Source organism: Pelobates fuscus, chromosome 2, assembly GCF_036172605.1.
Source record: "Pelobates fuscus isolate aPelFus1 chromosome 2, aPelFus1.pri, whole genome shotgun sequence".
In the NCBI taxonomy this organism is placed as follows: domain Eukaryota; kingdom Metazoa; phylum Chordata; class Amphibia; order Anura; family Pelobatidae; genus Pelobates; species Pelobates fuscus.
Genome location: NC_086318.1, coordinates 169407536 through 169423246, shown reverse-complemented (window position 1 = coordinate 169423246; position 15711 = coordinate 169407536). Strand labels below are relative to the sequence as shown.

The 15711-nt window shown below is 39.4% G+C and overlaps 1 protein-coding gene across 1 annotated transcript in view; it reads left to right on the top strand.

Annotated features, from left to right (window-relative positions):
- Nucleotides 1-15711, top strand: part of COL21A1 (collagen type XXI alpha 1 chain) — a 406528-nt gene that overhangs the window by 170166 nt on the left and 220651 nt on the right. Inside the window, exons 4-5 of the mRNA XM_063442941.1 lie at nt 8552-8720; nt 15293-15509. Coding sequence (XP_063299011.1) covers nt 8552-8720; nt 15293-15509 — 386 coding nt within the window. The remainder of the gene's footprint in view (nt 1-8551; nt 8721-15292; nt 15510-15711) is intronic.

Genomic DNA, 15711 nt, shown 5'->3' with positions numbered 1-15711 from the left:
TGTGTGAGTGTTTGTCTGTGAGTGTGTGTCTGTGTTTGTCTGTGAGTGTCTGTGTATGTGTTTGTGAGTGTTTGTGTCTGTGTATGTGTTTGTCTGTGAGTGTGTGTATGTGTGAGTGTGTGTTTGTGTGTGTATGTGTTTGTCTGTGAGTGTGTGTGTCTGTGTATGTGTTTGTCTGTGTATGCGTTTGTCTGTGAGTGTGAGTGTGTGTATGTGTCTGTGTATGTGTTTGTCTGTGAGTGTTTGCCTGCGAGTAAGTGTGTCTGTGTATGTGTTTGTCTGTGAGTGTGTGTGTGTATGTGTCTGTGTATGTGTTTGTCTGTGAGTGTGTGTGTCTTTGTATGTGTGAGTGTGTGTATGTGTTTGTCTGTGAGTGTGTGTCTGTAAGTGTGTGTGTGTTTATGCATTTGTGAGTGAGTGTGTGTGTGTCTGTGAATGATTGTATGAATGTGTGTGTCTGTCAGTGTATGAGTGTGTTTTGTCAGTGTGAGTGTGTCTATCAGTGTGTGTTTGTGAGTGTCTGTCAAATCAGTGAGAGTATGTTTGTGATTGAGTGTGTGTCTGTCAAGGAATGAGTGTGTGTCAGATCAGTGAGTCTGTGTCTGTCAGTGAGGTCTGTGTGTGTTTGTCATTGAGTGTGTGTGGCTGTTAGTGTGTATACACCACTGAGTGTAGCCTGGCGGAGCGGAGCGCAGTACAGGAGCTTCTGTTTCCTGTACCCGGCCAGACTGACAGGAAGTGCTCACTGAGAGAGCACTTCCTGTCAGTCCAGCCAGGTACAGAAAACTAAAGCTCCTGTAGAGGATCTGCTCCGCAACGCTGCAAGACAGGTAGGAGGCACACCAGGAAGGGGAGTGTGACCGCTAAGAGGGTGGGGGGTGCACCAAGGGACAGAGAGGGGAGGGGAGAGAAACACCAAGGGACAGGCAAAAGAGGGGGGAGCTGGTTATGAGGCAAATAGGTGAAGATGTTAATTTTAGGGGGGGGGGGGGCGGAAAAATGCATCTTCGCCTATGTACCCAAAAATCCTTGCACCGGCCCTGACTCTATCCATTATTTTCTTGTATACAAGACTTACAGTTAGTTGTCAGTGTATTCATGCATTGTACATTCAACATTTTCATATTGAAAGGGTTATGAGTTGGAAAATGGGTAATATGCATGTTAAAGTCAATTGAACCTGCCATGGCAGCTTTACTGTTACAGAATCCTCCCATTTCCAATTAATTTACCATTTATCAGAGAGATAATGTATATATTCAGTAGCAAATGTTGAGATATTAACTCAACTCCCCTCTGGTTCAGCGCTGCCATATACTCAAGTTTGTGGGTGTTGCTTTATTGTAAGACCCACCTTTAGTCCACCTGTACACTGCCCACTCTCTGCTTAGGTTTGCACTTCTTGGTAACACTTTCCCAAGCAGGGCAAAGCTGCTCCATGATGTTGAGCTTGCTTCGTTGTCAACTTACTGAAGTGTGAACAGAATGACATTGGTCACACCATTCCTACACTTCCTAACTGGTTCCTGAAGCATCGACTAGGGAGTAACCTTAGCAACCAGAGCAGGTATGGTTATAATGCTTGGAGAGTAGGTAAACACCCAGTTGGAGTTCTCCCATGTTCTACCTGTCAGTCGACCATATCAGTCTATGGCAAAGAATTGATTTGAGGTTATTATCAAATACAATATTCTCCCTTGCCATACATTAAGCAGCAATTCCGGTTCAACACAGCATGAATTAAATGTTATGCTCTTTAAATTTAACATAATAAACATTAAGGAATAGCTTAACAAAAAGAGAAGCAAGTATTAAAAGGGGCGCTTCTACCAAAAATTTTATTATTATGTATGAAAAAAGTAGAAGGATATTATTGTTTACCTGCTCTAATATATTAATTCTCACACATGACTGGCAAAGCATATTCAGCTCATTGTACATTTATGGAGTGGATAAAAACATCTAAATCAGTTGAATTATATGGTTGCCCACCTTGTGGCCAGGGCCTAAAACCACTGTAATGGACTACATATGATCAGCATTAAGCAGGCAATGGACAATTATCATGAAGGGGTGGGACAGTGGGTTTTTCATTCTCTCTCAAAGATTACTTAAAGAAAGATACACGTTAATGGAGGGTGCTACTGGAGGGGTCAAATAAGTTGGGTGATTATATCAGACATTGATGCTGCCCATTTGGTTCCAGCTGTGAAATGAAAGCTACCCAATATAATTCAACAAAGAGGCATTACAAGAAATGCATACAAAGTGATTGGGGTGAAGATGTACTTTTTGTATAGATTGTGTTTTTTTATTCAATTATTTTAAATATTTGATGGTGTATTCCCTAATCTGAGTATGAACACCTAATTAAAAAAAATTGGTCTAAAATAGACAAACTGCCATAATAATAGATAAGTTGAACCGATTTAAATCAACATAAGAAATAACCCCCCCCCCCCCATAAAGTTACATACATGTGATATTGTTATGAATGTTATTTGCACATGACACAACAATATATACAAAAATTACCACTTTCATTAGTTTGTGCTTAGTTTCTAAAGGTTATTAAAGTATTATAAATGAATATGTCCTTGACATTTTTTTCCTTTAGTAAAAGTTTTTAAATTTTTCTGTAACAAAATTAGTTTTTACAGATCCTCCTTTTCGGAAAGCAGTTTATGGCGACACTAAGGCCCGTCCAGGTAGTTTCAGCCATTGAGCTGGATAAACAGAATGTGCATGGATACGATTGTACAATGATGCTTTGCCCTTATTTAAAGTGAACTATATTAAGATTACAAATAGTTATTTTTATTGACATAACATATGTATGATCGCATAATAATTACATCATACATTGTTTGCCAAAATAACTATATTACTGTAGTATAAATGCTTTAGTAAATACGAGCTTCTGTATTCTCATCGCATAAGAAGGTACTACCTTTAATGAAATACAAAATCTATTCTGATTTATTTATTTCGCATGGCAATTACTTTTGACACATGGCTATGCATTGAGTAAAATACATGGGAGGGGGGTGGATTTAGAACACTTTTTGTTAAAAAGAGGTATAAATCTATTAAAGCATGTCATGTGCCTTAATTCGCAAAAGAACTGTGTTTAGTTCTCTAAGACGTTTGGAACGACCTACCTGATATGTTCCTTGCAAAACTATGTACAAGTGTACCTAGAATAATTAATGCTGTTTTAAAGACAAAGGGTGGCCACACCAAAATTAATTTGACAGTGGTATTTTCTTCTGTTCAACCCATCTGCATGGTTAATTGAGAAAAAAAAAATATTCAGATTTTTAATGCATTTTTAACACCTGCACATTTTTAGGGGTTTATTTGTAGAAGCTATTGCCTTTGTGTAGGTTTCCTTTAAGGTTTCAGAAAGTCTGCATTTTATAGCATACACGGGTGGTCATAATAATCCATATAATGGACAATTAGTGCACATATTTTGGACATATTTTGCTTAGGTTGTCACTGTGTCAAAGTAACCCAATTTTGGCATGCCTGGGACACTGCTGCTTCAAGGATAGTTTTAAAATGTATATGAAAAATGTATTGTTGCTTTTAAGTGCAAATATTCTTTGCACTGCCGTGACTTGGCAGCTTGCGCATTAATGCATTATTGTCTCATCAGTAGAGACTTTTGTGAACATTGCATGGTTTCAAATATCCTTCTGCATTGAATCAATTAATGCTTGACTCAGTGGGGAATATGCAAACTATGATTATTAATTGTGTTAAATTGTTTATAATACTTTGAATATTCTATTTCAGCATTTATTTTTTATGTATAGGTTTAACACTTGACAAGTGCTGTAAAATATATGGAGAAGTTGGTGTTTAATTCATGGTGTGCAATAAAAAAAGAAAAAAAAGCAAGATTTGATTAAGAGTATAATGGATTTGCATATGCGATGTATGCCCCACGTATTGGTACTGTGAACAGTAAATGAATATGATTGTATATTAGATCTTCCAAGCTCCTTATGTCTTAACTGGCTAGCTCAGCAGATTACAGCACTGAGCTCTAATGTATAGTTTACCTGTGTATGTGCCTGAGAGTGTGTCTGACAGAGAGTATCCTTGTGTGTGTGTGTGTGTGAATGTATGTCTCTGTGAGCATGTTTGCGTTTTTGTCTGTGAGAATGTATTCGTATGGGGAAGCGGATTGAAGTGCGTTGTGTGTATGGGGGTCTGCCTGTAGCCTTTGTGCATTGTTTTTATGGTAATGCTATGTTTCTTGACTGTGTGTGTATGATGAATGTCTTCAGTTGATAACTGTGACAAGGTGAGTAAATGGGTACCAGTGGCAGGGAGAGCGTGACAGGGCGAAGGGGGTAAATGGACAGGGGGGTTGTGAGAGAGAATGAGAGACAGGGAGTATGACGTGGTTTGATGAGGGAGTGTGACAGGGCGAGTGGAAGTAAGAGTGTTAGGGCAATTGTGGCATGGTAGGAGGGATGAGTGTGACAGGGTTAAGGGGGGTTAATGTGACAGGGTGAGTGTGGCAGAGTGAGGGCAGGTGAGATTAACAGGATTAGGAGTAGTTAATGTGAGTGTGGATGCATGAAGAGGCTGACAGTGTGGGGGGTGATGACAGTGTAGGGAGGGGTGACAGTGCTAGGGGATGCTAACAGTGTGTCTGGGGAGGCTGTTTGTGTGAGGGGTGATGGTGTGAGGGAGGGAGAGGGGGGTGATGATAGGGAGAGAGAGTGGGGTGATGAGAGGGAGCAAGAGGGGAGTGATGGGAGGGAGAGGGGAGTGATGGGAGGAAGAGGGGGTGATGAGAGGGGGTTTATGAGAGGGAGATGGTGAGAGGTGGTGATTGTGAGAGGGGGTCATGGTGAGAGGGGGTGATGGTGACAGGGAGAGGGAGGTGATGGTGTGGGGGGTGATGCTGAGGGAGGGGTGATGGAGAGGGAAGGGGGTTGATTATGAGGGAAGAGGGTTGATGATGAGAGTGGGGGGTTTATGATGAGGGAGGGGAGTTGATGGTGAGGGAGGGTGGTGATGTTGAGGGATGGGGTGATGGTGAGGGAGGGAGGTTGATGCCGAGGGAGGGGGGTTGATGCTGAGGAAGGGGAGTGATGCTGAGGGAGGGGGTTTGGGGTGATGCTGAGGGAGGGGGGTGATGCTGAGGGGGAGTGATGCAGAGGGAGGGGGTTGATAGTGAGGTAGGGGGGTTGATGTTGAGGGGGTTGATGTTGAGGGGGGTTGATGTTGATGGGGTGATGGTGAGGGTAGGTGGTGATGGTGAGGGAGGGTGGTTGATGTTGAGGGAGAGAGATTGATGCTGAGGGAAGGGGGTTGATGCTGAGGGAGGGGGGTGATGGTGAGGAAGGGGTTTGATGGTGACGGGAGTGATGGTGAGGGGGTGATGGTGAGGGAGCGAGTCGATGGGGAGGGGAGTCATGGTGAGGGAGGGGGTTGATGGTGAGGGGGTGATGGTGAGGGAGGGGGGTGATGTTGAGGGAGGGGGGTTGATGCTGAGGAAGGGTGGTTGATGCTGAGGGAGAGGGGTTGATGCTGAGGGAGGGGGGTGTGATTCTGATGGAGGGGGGGTGATGCTGAGGGAGGGGGGACTGCATGCCTTAATTTATTCCCTGGTGGTCCAGTGGGCTCCCTGGTGGTCCAGTGTGGGCTGCCTGGTCGTACGGTGGCCAGTACTTCCGTTCTGCAGCTCCACAAACCATGTAATATCGCAAGATCTGTCAGAGCGTTGCCATGGTAACCCGCGGCAACGCTCTGATTGGCCAGTTCTCATGAGACACATGGATTGCAGCTCTGCTCACTGCGGAGCTGCAGACCAGTGTCTGCGGTGGCTGGCTGGGCAGCCAGGATGGACCTCAGTCACTGACCGAGGACCCAGCCAGTGCGAGGCCTTAGGCGGCCGCCTAAACCACCTAATTAGAGAGCCGCCTAAACCACCTAATTAGAGAGGGAAACTTTGGTCTGAACTTGAGATGGTACAAAACTAATCCATTCTGACTATATTGAGATCAGGTAGTTATGGTTCAGGTTAGGTTCAGGTAGTTATTTTCTCTCCATAAAGAATAACTTATAACTGAGTTTTTATATTGTTTTATTGTTTAATAAGTTATCATTTCACATTTTTGACTATTATTTAATTCCCTTGTGCTCCTTATGTGGCTTAACACAATATTTTGTATCAAGTGTCTGAAAACCATCTTATTTCTGTATACATGTTCTGATTCCTACATTTCTGAATTTTGTTCCAACTTACTAGATACCAGACATCTAGCCTATTATACAGGCTACAGATGTATGCTCCCTGGCCTGATACACAACCCAGACTTAACAACCTTTTATATGTTCTATCTCTTATTGATTAGATGCTTCAGACTGTCCAGCTTCCTAAACATAGTTCCAAACCTCAAGCACTTCATACGCTTGACAAAAAGGAGAAAAAAAAGGAGAGAACTCTTGCCAAAGTTAAGGAAAAGAGAAATTTCACTTTCAGAAAAGTTTCCAAATTACAGGGCCTAACCCTTAAAGTGGGTAATAGAGAAGAGAAACAGAAACCCCTTCAATGAGGATCCTTATTGAGATTCCCTATGTAGGATAAAACGTGCATTTGAAATTTTTTTATTAAATGATATTGTATCATTTCAAATTACACCTATTCACATACTAATACCTGACTGAAATAGTAAGAGCAAGTATAGTTATGAAAAATAATAATACAAAATAGTCATAGATAAAGATATAAGATGAACAAATCTTCTTCCCAACTCCTATATACTATAATGTGTTATATGGAAAAGAGAGTAGTATACGGGACACTCCAATAAAACTATTACAATTAGACCAGCAACATATCTCTTTGCTAGCTGTCTAATAATTAATTGTTCAAGCTAATTTAAGCACAGTGAGTCAGAGAATAGAGATAGTGGACAAACAACACACAAGTTAATAGTGCCCGAATATGAAACTACCTTCACTAAATTATATAAGAAATCTACTAAACCATTAGTTGCCTCAACAAGGTATAAAAATGTAAACTTGAACTAGCAGCCAAGTATGCTAAGATTACGCCAAACATGGTTACACCGAGAAATATGTCTAATAAGCTGTCTCAATTAAGAATACAGTGTCCATTGGTATTTCTAGTTACGTTGGAGCTTCAGGCTCATACACACTCGATTATAGGGAAAATCTAGCCTACCTTTCCCAGTAAAAATGCTCAAAATTAAAATAAAAAATTAAACAAGTTATGAATGAAACATACTTTAAGCACCCTACCATTATGTGATAAAAAAAAATACAAAAATAACACAAATGTATAACACCCGATTCGCATTTTGGCGCCACTAGTGCGCCTTTATCTGGGGATATTCAATATGAAAGTATACAATCCAATTTAATATTAGGTTTTCAAATGCACGTTTTATCCCACATAGGGAATCTCTATTATATTATATATACATATATACTAATGCTATAGTGTTCCTTTAAGGTGGCCTAAAACAGCAATATAAATCAATTTTTATCATAGATGCCTGTAATGTCATTGTGTTTCCGGGAGTTAAATAAAACTTACACTTTTGTTTTGCTACTTTGTGAAATTGCATTTCTCTCTTATGCTTTGTCATGTATTGTTCTAGCTAGCTATTCATTCAAGGGCCCTTGATGAGGATCCAGTTCAGGTATTTAAAGGCCTGCTATACATAACATTACTCTGTCTACGTGGTTGACATTTATGACTTAATCATCCTTCTCTTACCTTGTTTTCTCTAATTTTTTGTTTGTCTGGACTCTCTTTTAAACTATACCTTTTGTCGCAGACCCATTATGAGAAAGATTAACATTTAGCCAATCTCAAGACAGGAGTGATTTTTGGCCATAGTTTCTGCCACTGCAGCCTTGCAAATTAGTTCAGTTTGTGAGAAAATTACCGGTTTGCATTTTACATATTGCAATTTTCTTGTTCACTAGTGACTGTCAGACAGACTGCTATTAGGGGCCCTAGACTAAAATAGATTTCCCTTTTGAATCTTTAAGTCCGGTGTCTGCATGCAGTATGCATCCAGTGCCTGTTTATGAGAAGCAATAATTGTCAGTTTGTGGCAATTGAAATGCATGCATCATATGTCCTCATTGCTTCTTTGTGAGAATAATCTGATTAGACAAAAGTCATCGGGATTAATGACTTTCAGTGAGGGGTTTGTTTCGATGCCAGATTACAGGTAAATTTGATGTTTTTTTTTAAATTAATTTTTAAAATAGAGAGGGATTGATCTATAGTTATAAATAAACAAATATTGTTTATTTTAATTACTTTGCTTCTTTAGCTATGGTGTTGATCAAACAAAAAACAAAAAAAAACCTCAGTGCTGAGGCTTTATACTGATTGGGTATCTTGTGATCAATAAAAAAAAATAACATTTATAAGTGAACAATATCTCATGGATCCAAAATCCCTTAAAGGTCAATTTACTGACACATTTCTCTAAAACATTACTTTGGCCATCCAATGGAATTTTCTTTTACATTTTGTTTTCAGAATCTGTTTGTCCAACAAGAATCCCAGTTGCAGCTCGAGATGAAAAGGGGTTTGATATACTTTTAGGACTGGGAATGAATAAGAAAAATGCCAAGAGAATTGAGGGTTCCACCCCGAGAACTAAAGCTTATGAAGTAACATCCCAAATTGACCTAACTGAATTTACAAGGTAATGCCACTTTAGGTATTCTACTTTTAAACATGGATTATACAGCTGAAATCCTATGAATTTTCATTTTATGTGGATGGATATTCTTTGATTTTAAATGACTATGTGACCTTATGAAATACTCCTGATACTTTACTCATCTATATTTCCTACATTCTTCAAACTGAAAAATATGAAGTTGAAACAAAAGAGAATACAACTAGGCAGCAAGGTAATTGCAATGATGACCACATGTGTTTTTTATTTATATAACGTTTTTTAAACTAATCTTTCCAGGTTTTTCACCCTCCCTACTAGGACAGACAGGACTGAGTAATCCCTAAATCGTGGATCACTGGTCTTTGGGGACTGATTGAGAATACCTGTTTTACATAAAAAGTTAAAATGCAAATGAAAGGGAACAGTTACAATGTAAAACATAAAGAGAAAAATAATATAAAAAATATATAGTTTCTATGAATATTTATATAGTTTCACTGACATGGTGTGTGATGCATTTGTAATTCAAATTCAGTGGTTTAGAGAAAGAGTAGATAGAAATGTGATATATTAATAATGTTCTATTTAGTGGCAGTGCCTGATATATTGAGATCTTTGTTTTCTACGTTCTTTTATTTGTTTGGGCATCCTTCTGGCACTCTATCTGAACGCTTGTAACTATTATAACCAGTAACAAAAAACTGCTATTTACTCCTACCATCAGACATTTGACTCTCCATCCCCATAAACCATCTGATTCCACCCACTTACCCACAAGTACTCCATCATGTCTCTAATAGACGTCAATAAAAAAGCATGTCTGTAGTTTGTGAAAGTCTTTGGATGTACATATAGGTTTTCATTATATAGCCATATTTCATAAATGTGTGTGGATATTTGAGTTATGTGTGCAGTGTGTGCATGTAATGTTAACGTTTAAGTTAGTGTTCTGCCGTAATACTTCTTCTCTGTAACTGAACACAGCTTTTAATAAGTACTCATCTCCCACCCCCTCTCCCATGTCCCCATTGCTACTGTTATCTATTTCCCAGATTCCCTTAGCCCCATTGCTGGTCCATAGGTTTCCTTAGCTACCACTGCAAGACCCCTGATTTCCAAGGACCCTCTGGCACCATTACAAATCCCTATATCCATGTTTACATAGCACCTTTACAGGCCCCCATTAGTCAGGTCATTTTAAGACTCAGTACAGTATCTGCTATAGGTTCAGTCATTTCACTTTTTAGCTTCCCATTACAGATTCTCATTTCCCCAGTGCTGCAATAACAGGTTTTTCAGATTCCCTTTTCAGATGTCTTTCCCTATAACAGGTTCCTTTCCAATCCCGTGCATGGGGCCTTGTTACAAACCACAAAAAGATCCCCATACTGTTATCTACCTTTCTGGTGTCTGGCTGTGAGCTGGCCTAAGTGACTATCTGTCTCCTACAACTACTTGCAGAAAATAATGGGGGATGGGGACTGGGCATGTGTAAAGTCTGCTGAAGAACGAGGTTTTTTTTTTGGTTTTTTTTTTTACAAACGTAAGAATTACAGAATGTTTCCATCATTTTAATAAAGTTAAAAAAGGTGTAAGCAAGTTAACTAAAAATACAGCAGGAATGACCTCCTTAAATAGGGTTGATAACACCAAAACCTCTCACAAACCTTTTTTTCTCAGTTGAAATCCAGACAATAATCATATGGGGCTGGGCTTCACAAAATAATCTAACCTAAATTCCTAACACTAGTTAAAATCTGTAGGAACGCACAAGGAATGAATAATTCGATTTGAAAGTCCAAATAATCCACACCATTCATACCATTAATCTATAAATCCTGAAATCCAATATTGAGTGAATCTCTTCCTTATCCTCTGTGTGGGAGAGACCTATTCAGACTGCATGTAGAGTAAAATCTTAAAAAAAAATCAATTTATTCCTGCTACCAATTAACACTTATTTATTCAAAGATACAGTCAAACAAACCTTTTTTAAACCTTTTTAATGAAATATATTTCACTCTTGCACAAGCTTTGTTATTCCAAATCGGACCGATATGCTTATTCATAAGGTGGAGGTACCTGGTAAACAATAAAACTTTCATTCAAGAAACTACTTCTGGCTTTCTAATGTATACTAAAGCATTATTTCCCGCTCTCTAAAAAATTAAACCCGGGGGCGGGGCTTGGGCATCATGGCGGCTGGCTGCACATCGCCTGAGCTCCTGATCTAAACCTCGCAATCTGCCCGACATCGGGTGCCCAGCCGACCAGCGGTGCCCAGCAAAGCTGCATATAGCTGTATGCGAACCTGGGGGAAGCCCCTGCGATTTTGCGGACCGATCGTTTCATCCCACAGAGACCACATTGCGGCCTACCTCCGCTGCCGGGCGGGTGAAACGGCCGATCACCTGCCCCACGCGAGGCTGCCACAGGGGAGGTCTACCACTCGCCTCGCTGCCCCCCCCTCTGGGCCGGGAGGGATATCCCGGTCCCCACTGAAGGACTCACACTCTCAGCACATCAAGTAAGGGGCCGACTCGGGACCCAAGTGGCGCACGCAACATGGCCGCCGTCCCAGTGACTCAGCACCCACTATCAGGCATGAGGACACAGGACTGGCTCACTGCTTTCAACCAAAGATTTGATGACATCTGCCAGAAATTCTGGAGCAGGATCCACGACCGAGCTCAAAGGCAAGCCTCTCATACAGATCACCAGTCCCACAGCAACACAGCCGAAGCACACCACTCACCCAAGCTGGAGGCTATGAAGGGACATGGCTCGCATATACTGACGCCTCCTGCAGTGCGGATGGGAGGTGATGGGGCCTTCCACGCCTGCTCCTCTTCCAAGCCGGGGGCTCTAATGGAGGTAACCCCCCACCGCCGTCCATATACCCAGAGGGCCGCCCGAAACCCGGAAAACCCATGGGCCCACGATCCTAAGGAAGGGATCAATGGACACCAGGCACGGGCTCCCACAAAGGCCTTGGGCCGAGGACATGGCAGACGGAGGCCCCACGCACTGATACCCAGCCGACGTGAGATGGCACATGACCCCCACGGACCCGGTAAGCTGACGGGCGTGGGATACAAGAGAGAGCCCTACCAAACATGGCATGGACTACCACGAATCCCAAGGGAACTGCCACACACAGGGATTGGCTGATAGCCGGGCTTTTCCTGGATGATGTCGACCTGTGCAACCGAACTTAAGAGACTCCTCTAACTACCACCTGATATGCCTATTATGCTTTAGTTAGGCCTGTTGCCCATTTGTTTTACATTATATTATTTTATGCACCCCTTTGATATACTACATGATCGACGTACACCTGACCGAGCTCTTAGAGGCCTCAGTGGATTAACCATCCCTTCTCTCTGCCGCACCTTTAACCACCCTTATGCATAACAACTGCAACTAGAGAGAGAGCATCACATAATGTTTGCAACTTTCAATCCTTATTTCACACGCAGACATAAAGGTCTCAGCTAACCCTACACCACATTAATCTCTTGCAACCTAACTGCACTCCACAGGTATACTACACTCCATAGCAGTACGTTGTCAGTTCACAGTCAGTCATTTCCACAAAGCTTGTTAACACTCTAATGTGAACCCAGCACGCATACATATAAACCGACGCTGCTATCACGTCTGACATATCACTGCTACCAGCAAAAACCTGCTACTCATGTGCGACCTGTGCAATTGCTCCTGACTATACCTAACATGACAATTCCTGAACTAGCTGGGACCTTGTGTTTAGATCTGCATCTTTCATCCTGACATAAAATCTCAATATTTAGCATGACACTATCATATAAAATTGTGCCGTTTCCTCACATGCCTTGTTAACTACTGTTCAAAATACGCTTATTGATGCTGTTGTGGCACTGTAAGACGAAATGTTATATGTTTTTCACATGCACAAGAAAAATAAAGAATTACAAAAAAAAAAAATTAAACCCACCTGTCACATCAATGGAAACCACTTAGAAGGGTCATACATTAACAACTCACCTTGCTTGCTTCAGCTTAAGGCAAAAAAAAATATCTCTAATGACACAGAGGGGGGTATTTTATATATTTTTTTAAACCCTTACATATTTATCAACCCTTAGTAGGGAACACATGGGATGGGCGGCAGCACTGTAACATGGATTGTCTGAACAGAATTTCAGTGATGTAACCATTGCTCTAACCAATCAAGACCTTAACTTATAATAATATAAGATAAATATAGATAAAGATCAGATAAAGAGATGTTCCCATCGGTGGCACTCACCCGAACTACTCTTAGAAGATAACTGCAAGACACCGTAGGCAGAACTAATCAGAAGATACTGATGACTGGATGACACCTTCACCCAAGCCCTGGAAAGTTCAGTGGATTTTATAGAAATCCATTATAAAGTATGCTATGTTGCTTTGAATGTTCCTTTAACTATTTTTCCCCAAACATGTGTTTTGGTGAATGTCCCAAAACAACATTGTTTACATATTGGTCATTGGATTTAATAATGGTACGGTTTCCCATCAAGTGCTATCAAAGATTATGTGTTACATTTTTAAATGACCTTAACTGTGCCAACATCAATTAAATTACCAAATAATACCATAGAAAAATGGTAATATATATAAATATATAATCACTAATCACTACTTATTTAAAATATATGGTTTAAATAAATGGTTTATGGTCATGTGATTGCAAAATTCGGCTTTGCTAAAGCAATTACCCTCACTCATATAATTCTGTGTAAGATGCTTAACCCCTTAAGGACCAAACTTCTGGAATAAAAGGGAATCATGACATGTCACACATGTCATGTGTCCTTAAGGGGTTAATGTAGATGGTGAAAAAGCTTTTTTCCTTTTTACAATTTAAAGCATACTGCTTACCAGGGCAATCAGCAGTGTACTACATCTGCAAAATCATTTTATTTGGCACATTCCATGTATTTTAAAAGGTACATTATAAATCATTATATTTTTTTCTATTAAGCAACTGTGGAAACAATATTGTAATTTAAGAATACTAATGTTGTATTATGGTCTTTATCGTTAAATTTTAAAGTTTCAAATATAATGTTCTGATAAACTCATGTCAGTAAGAGCTAGTTTTTAATGTGATAATGAGAGTAATACTTCAATTACAAATCACTTACTTATATTCATATCTGTTTTTTTCTTAATTTATTGATATCATTGCATTAATCCTAGGTCAATCAGCATTAATTTTGTGCCTCCTTTTCTGGAACCACTTTCTCTCTGCTACTCATTTTATCTCTAGTCCTTAAGGCTCAATTTTTATCTCCTTTTTTTATTTTTCTTTACCCTGCCTTATTTGGCAATCTTGTTAGTCTATTATAATTTGAGTACCAAATTCATGCCGGTGACTATCACTCTCATGAGGATCATTTCTGCTTCTGCATGTTTGACTGTTCCTTCTTTTTTTTTTTTTTTTAAACGTAGCTTCTTAGCTTTTTTCTTAACTTCTATTCTTCAAGATACAATATAAAACCTGGAACTATTTGTTTTTTTCTTCCAAGTGGTAAAATATAGGAGAACATTTGCAAAATTATGAAATTATGTTAAATTAATTTTATACCAAGAGGCATTTACAGCTGACCATTATATTTCCAAATAGCTGTTCATTTTGTTAGATAATTTAAGTGGTATTTGACACTTTTTGACATCACCAACATTCTAGGGAACCACGCACAATTTAGAATTGAGACAATCTATTATTTTCTTTGTCCATTCTTCTGACAACTGTCTTTATATTACACCATGGAAAAGACACTTTTAAGGCTACTACATGCCACTTGGTATCCTCTTACTTGTGCTATGGGGTCCCATTACCCAGCTTATTTATTATAGCCATGTTTTGTTGTTGTACTCAATATAAGCTACACTAATGATGGCATATATCTTACACAATTGCACCCAATCATTATGTGAGCAAATGTACCAGTGCACACTAATCAAATAGAATATGGCAGAATATGGCTTTTATTCCCTCATTAAGGATTGTGATTTTTTTAAAAATGTATTTCATATTTTACCTCCATGGCCAGTCATACATAGCTATTCTTATTGTCCTTACTCCCCTGCACTATCTTGGGATTCTATCCTAAATTCCACATAACCATTTATTTTTTAATTATCGAATAACTTATTAATGAATTCATCTGATTCTTCAGTAGTTTTCTGAGATAAGCGTTTGGTAAAGAAATACTTCAAAACCGAGGTGGCAAATAATCATTATTGAGAATGCTAATGCATTGATAACCTGAATTATTGTAAAATGAATCCAGAAAACATATCTTGGTACCAGAATGAGCACCAAAAATAAACTGCTTATGTACCATAGCAGAAATTAAAAAAATATATAACAATTACTTAGATTTCTCAAAGGAGGCAAAAATCTATATAGCCTTCAGGGCCCATCCATATAGTCATGAAATTAATGCAACTTGCCTTGACTTAATAATATTTGCATAGCATTCATAGACCATAATGAAATAATTCATAGAATAAAATAGTTGACTGCTATATAATTATGTAATGGTTTTATATTGTAGGAATGTTTTTCCAGAGGGCCTTCCTCCTTCATATTTGTTCGTTTCTACTCAGAGGTTTAAAATCAAGAAAAAGTGGGACTTGTGGAGAATATTAGCCCTTGATGGCTCAATTCAAACAGCGGTTTCATTAAATGGAGAAGACAGAACATTATCATTCACTACAACAAGTCAAATAAATGATACCCAGGTTGTCACATTTAAAAAACCTGGTGTTAAGGTAACAGAGATGTTGATGTATTTTTTGCCAGTTTTTGTGTTCAATCAAATGCTCTAGACTAGGCAATTTAAGTCCAATTGGATTTTGTCCAGTATATTACAAAATACTTAATTTTTTTAGGTCTCTCAGTGAGTAACTAAAACAGAAAAAAAGAATTAAAAAAGAATACAATTGTAGTGTCATTATTGCATCACCGTAGTTA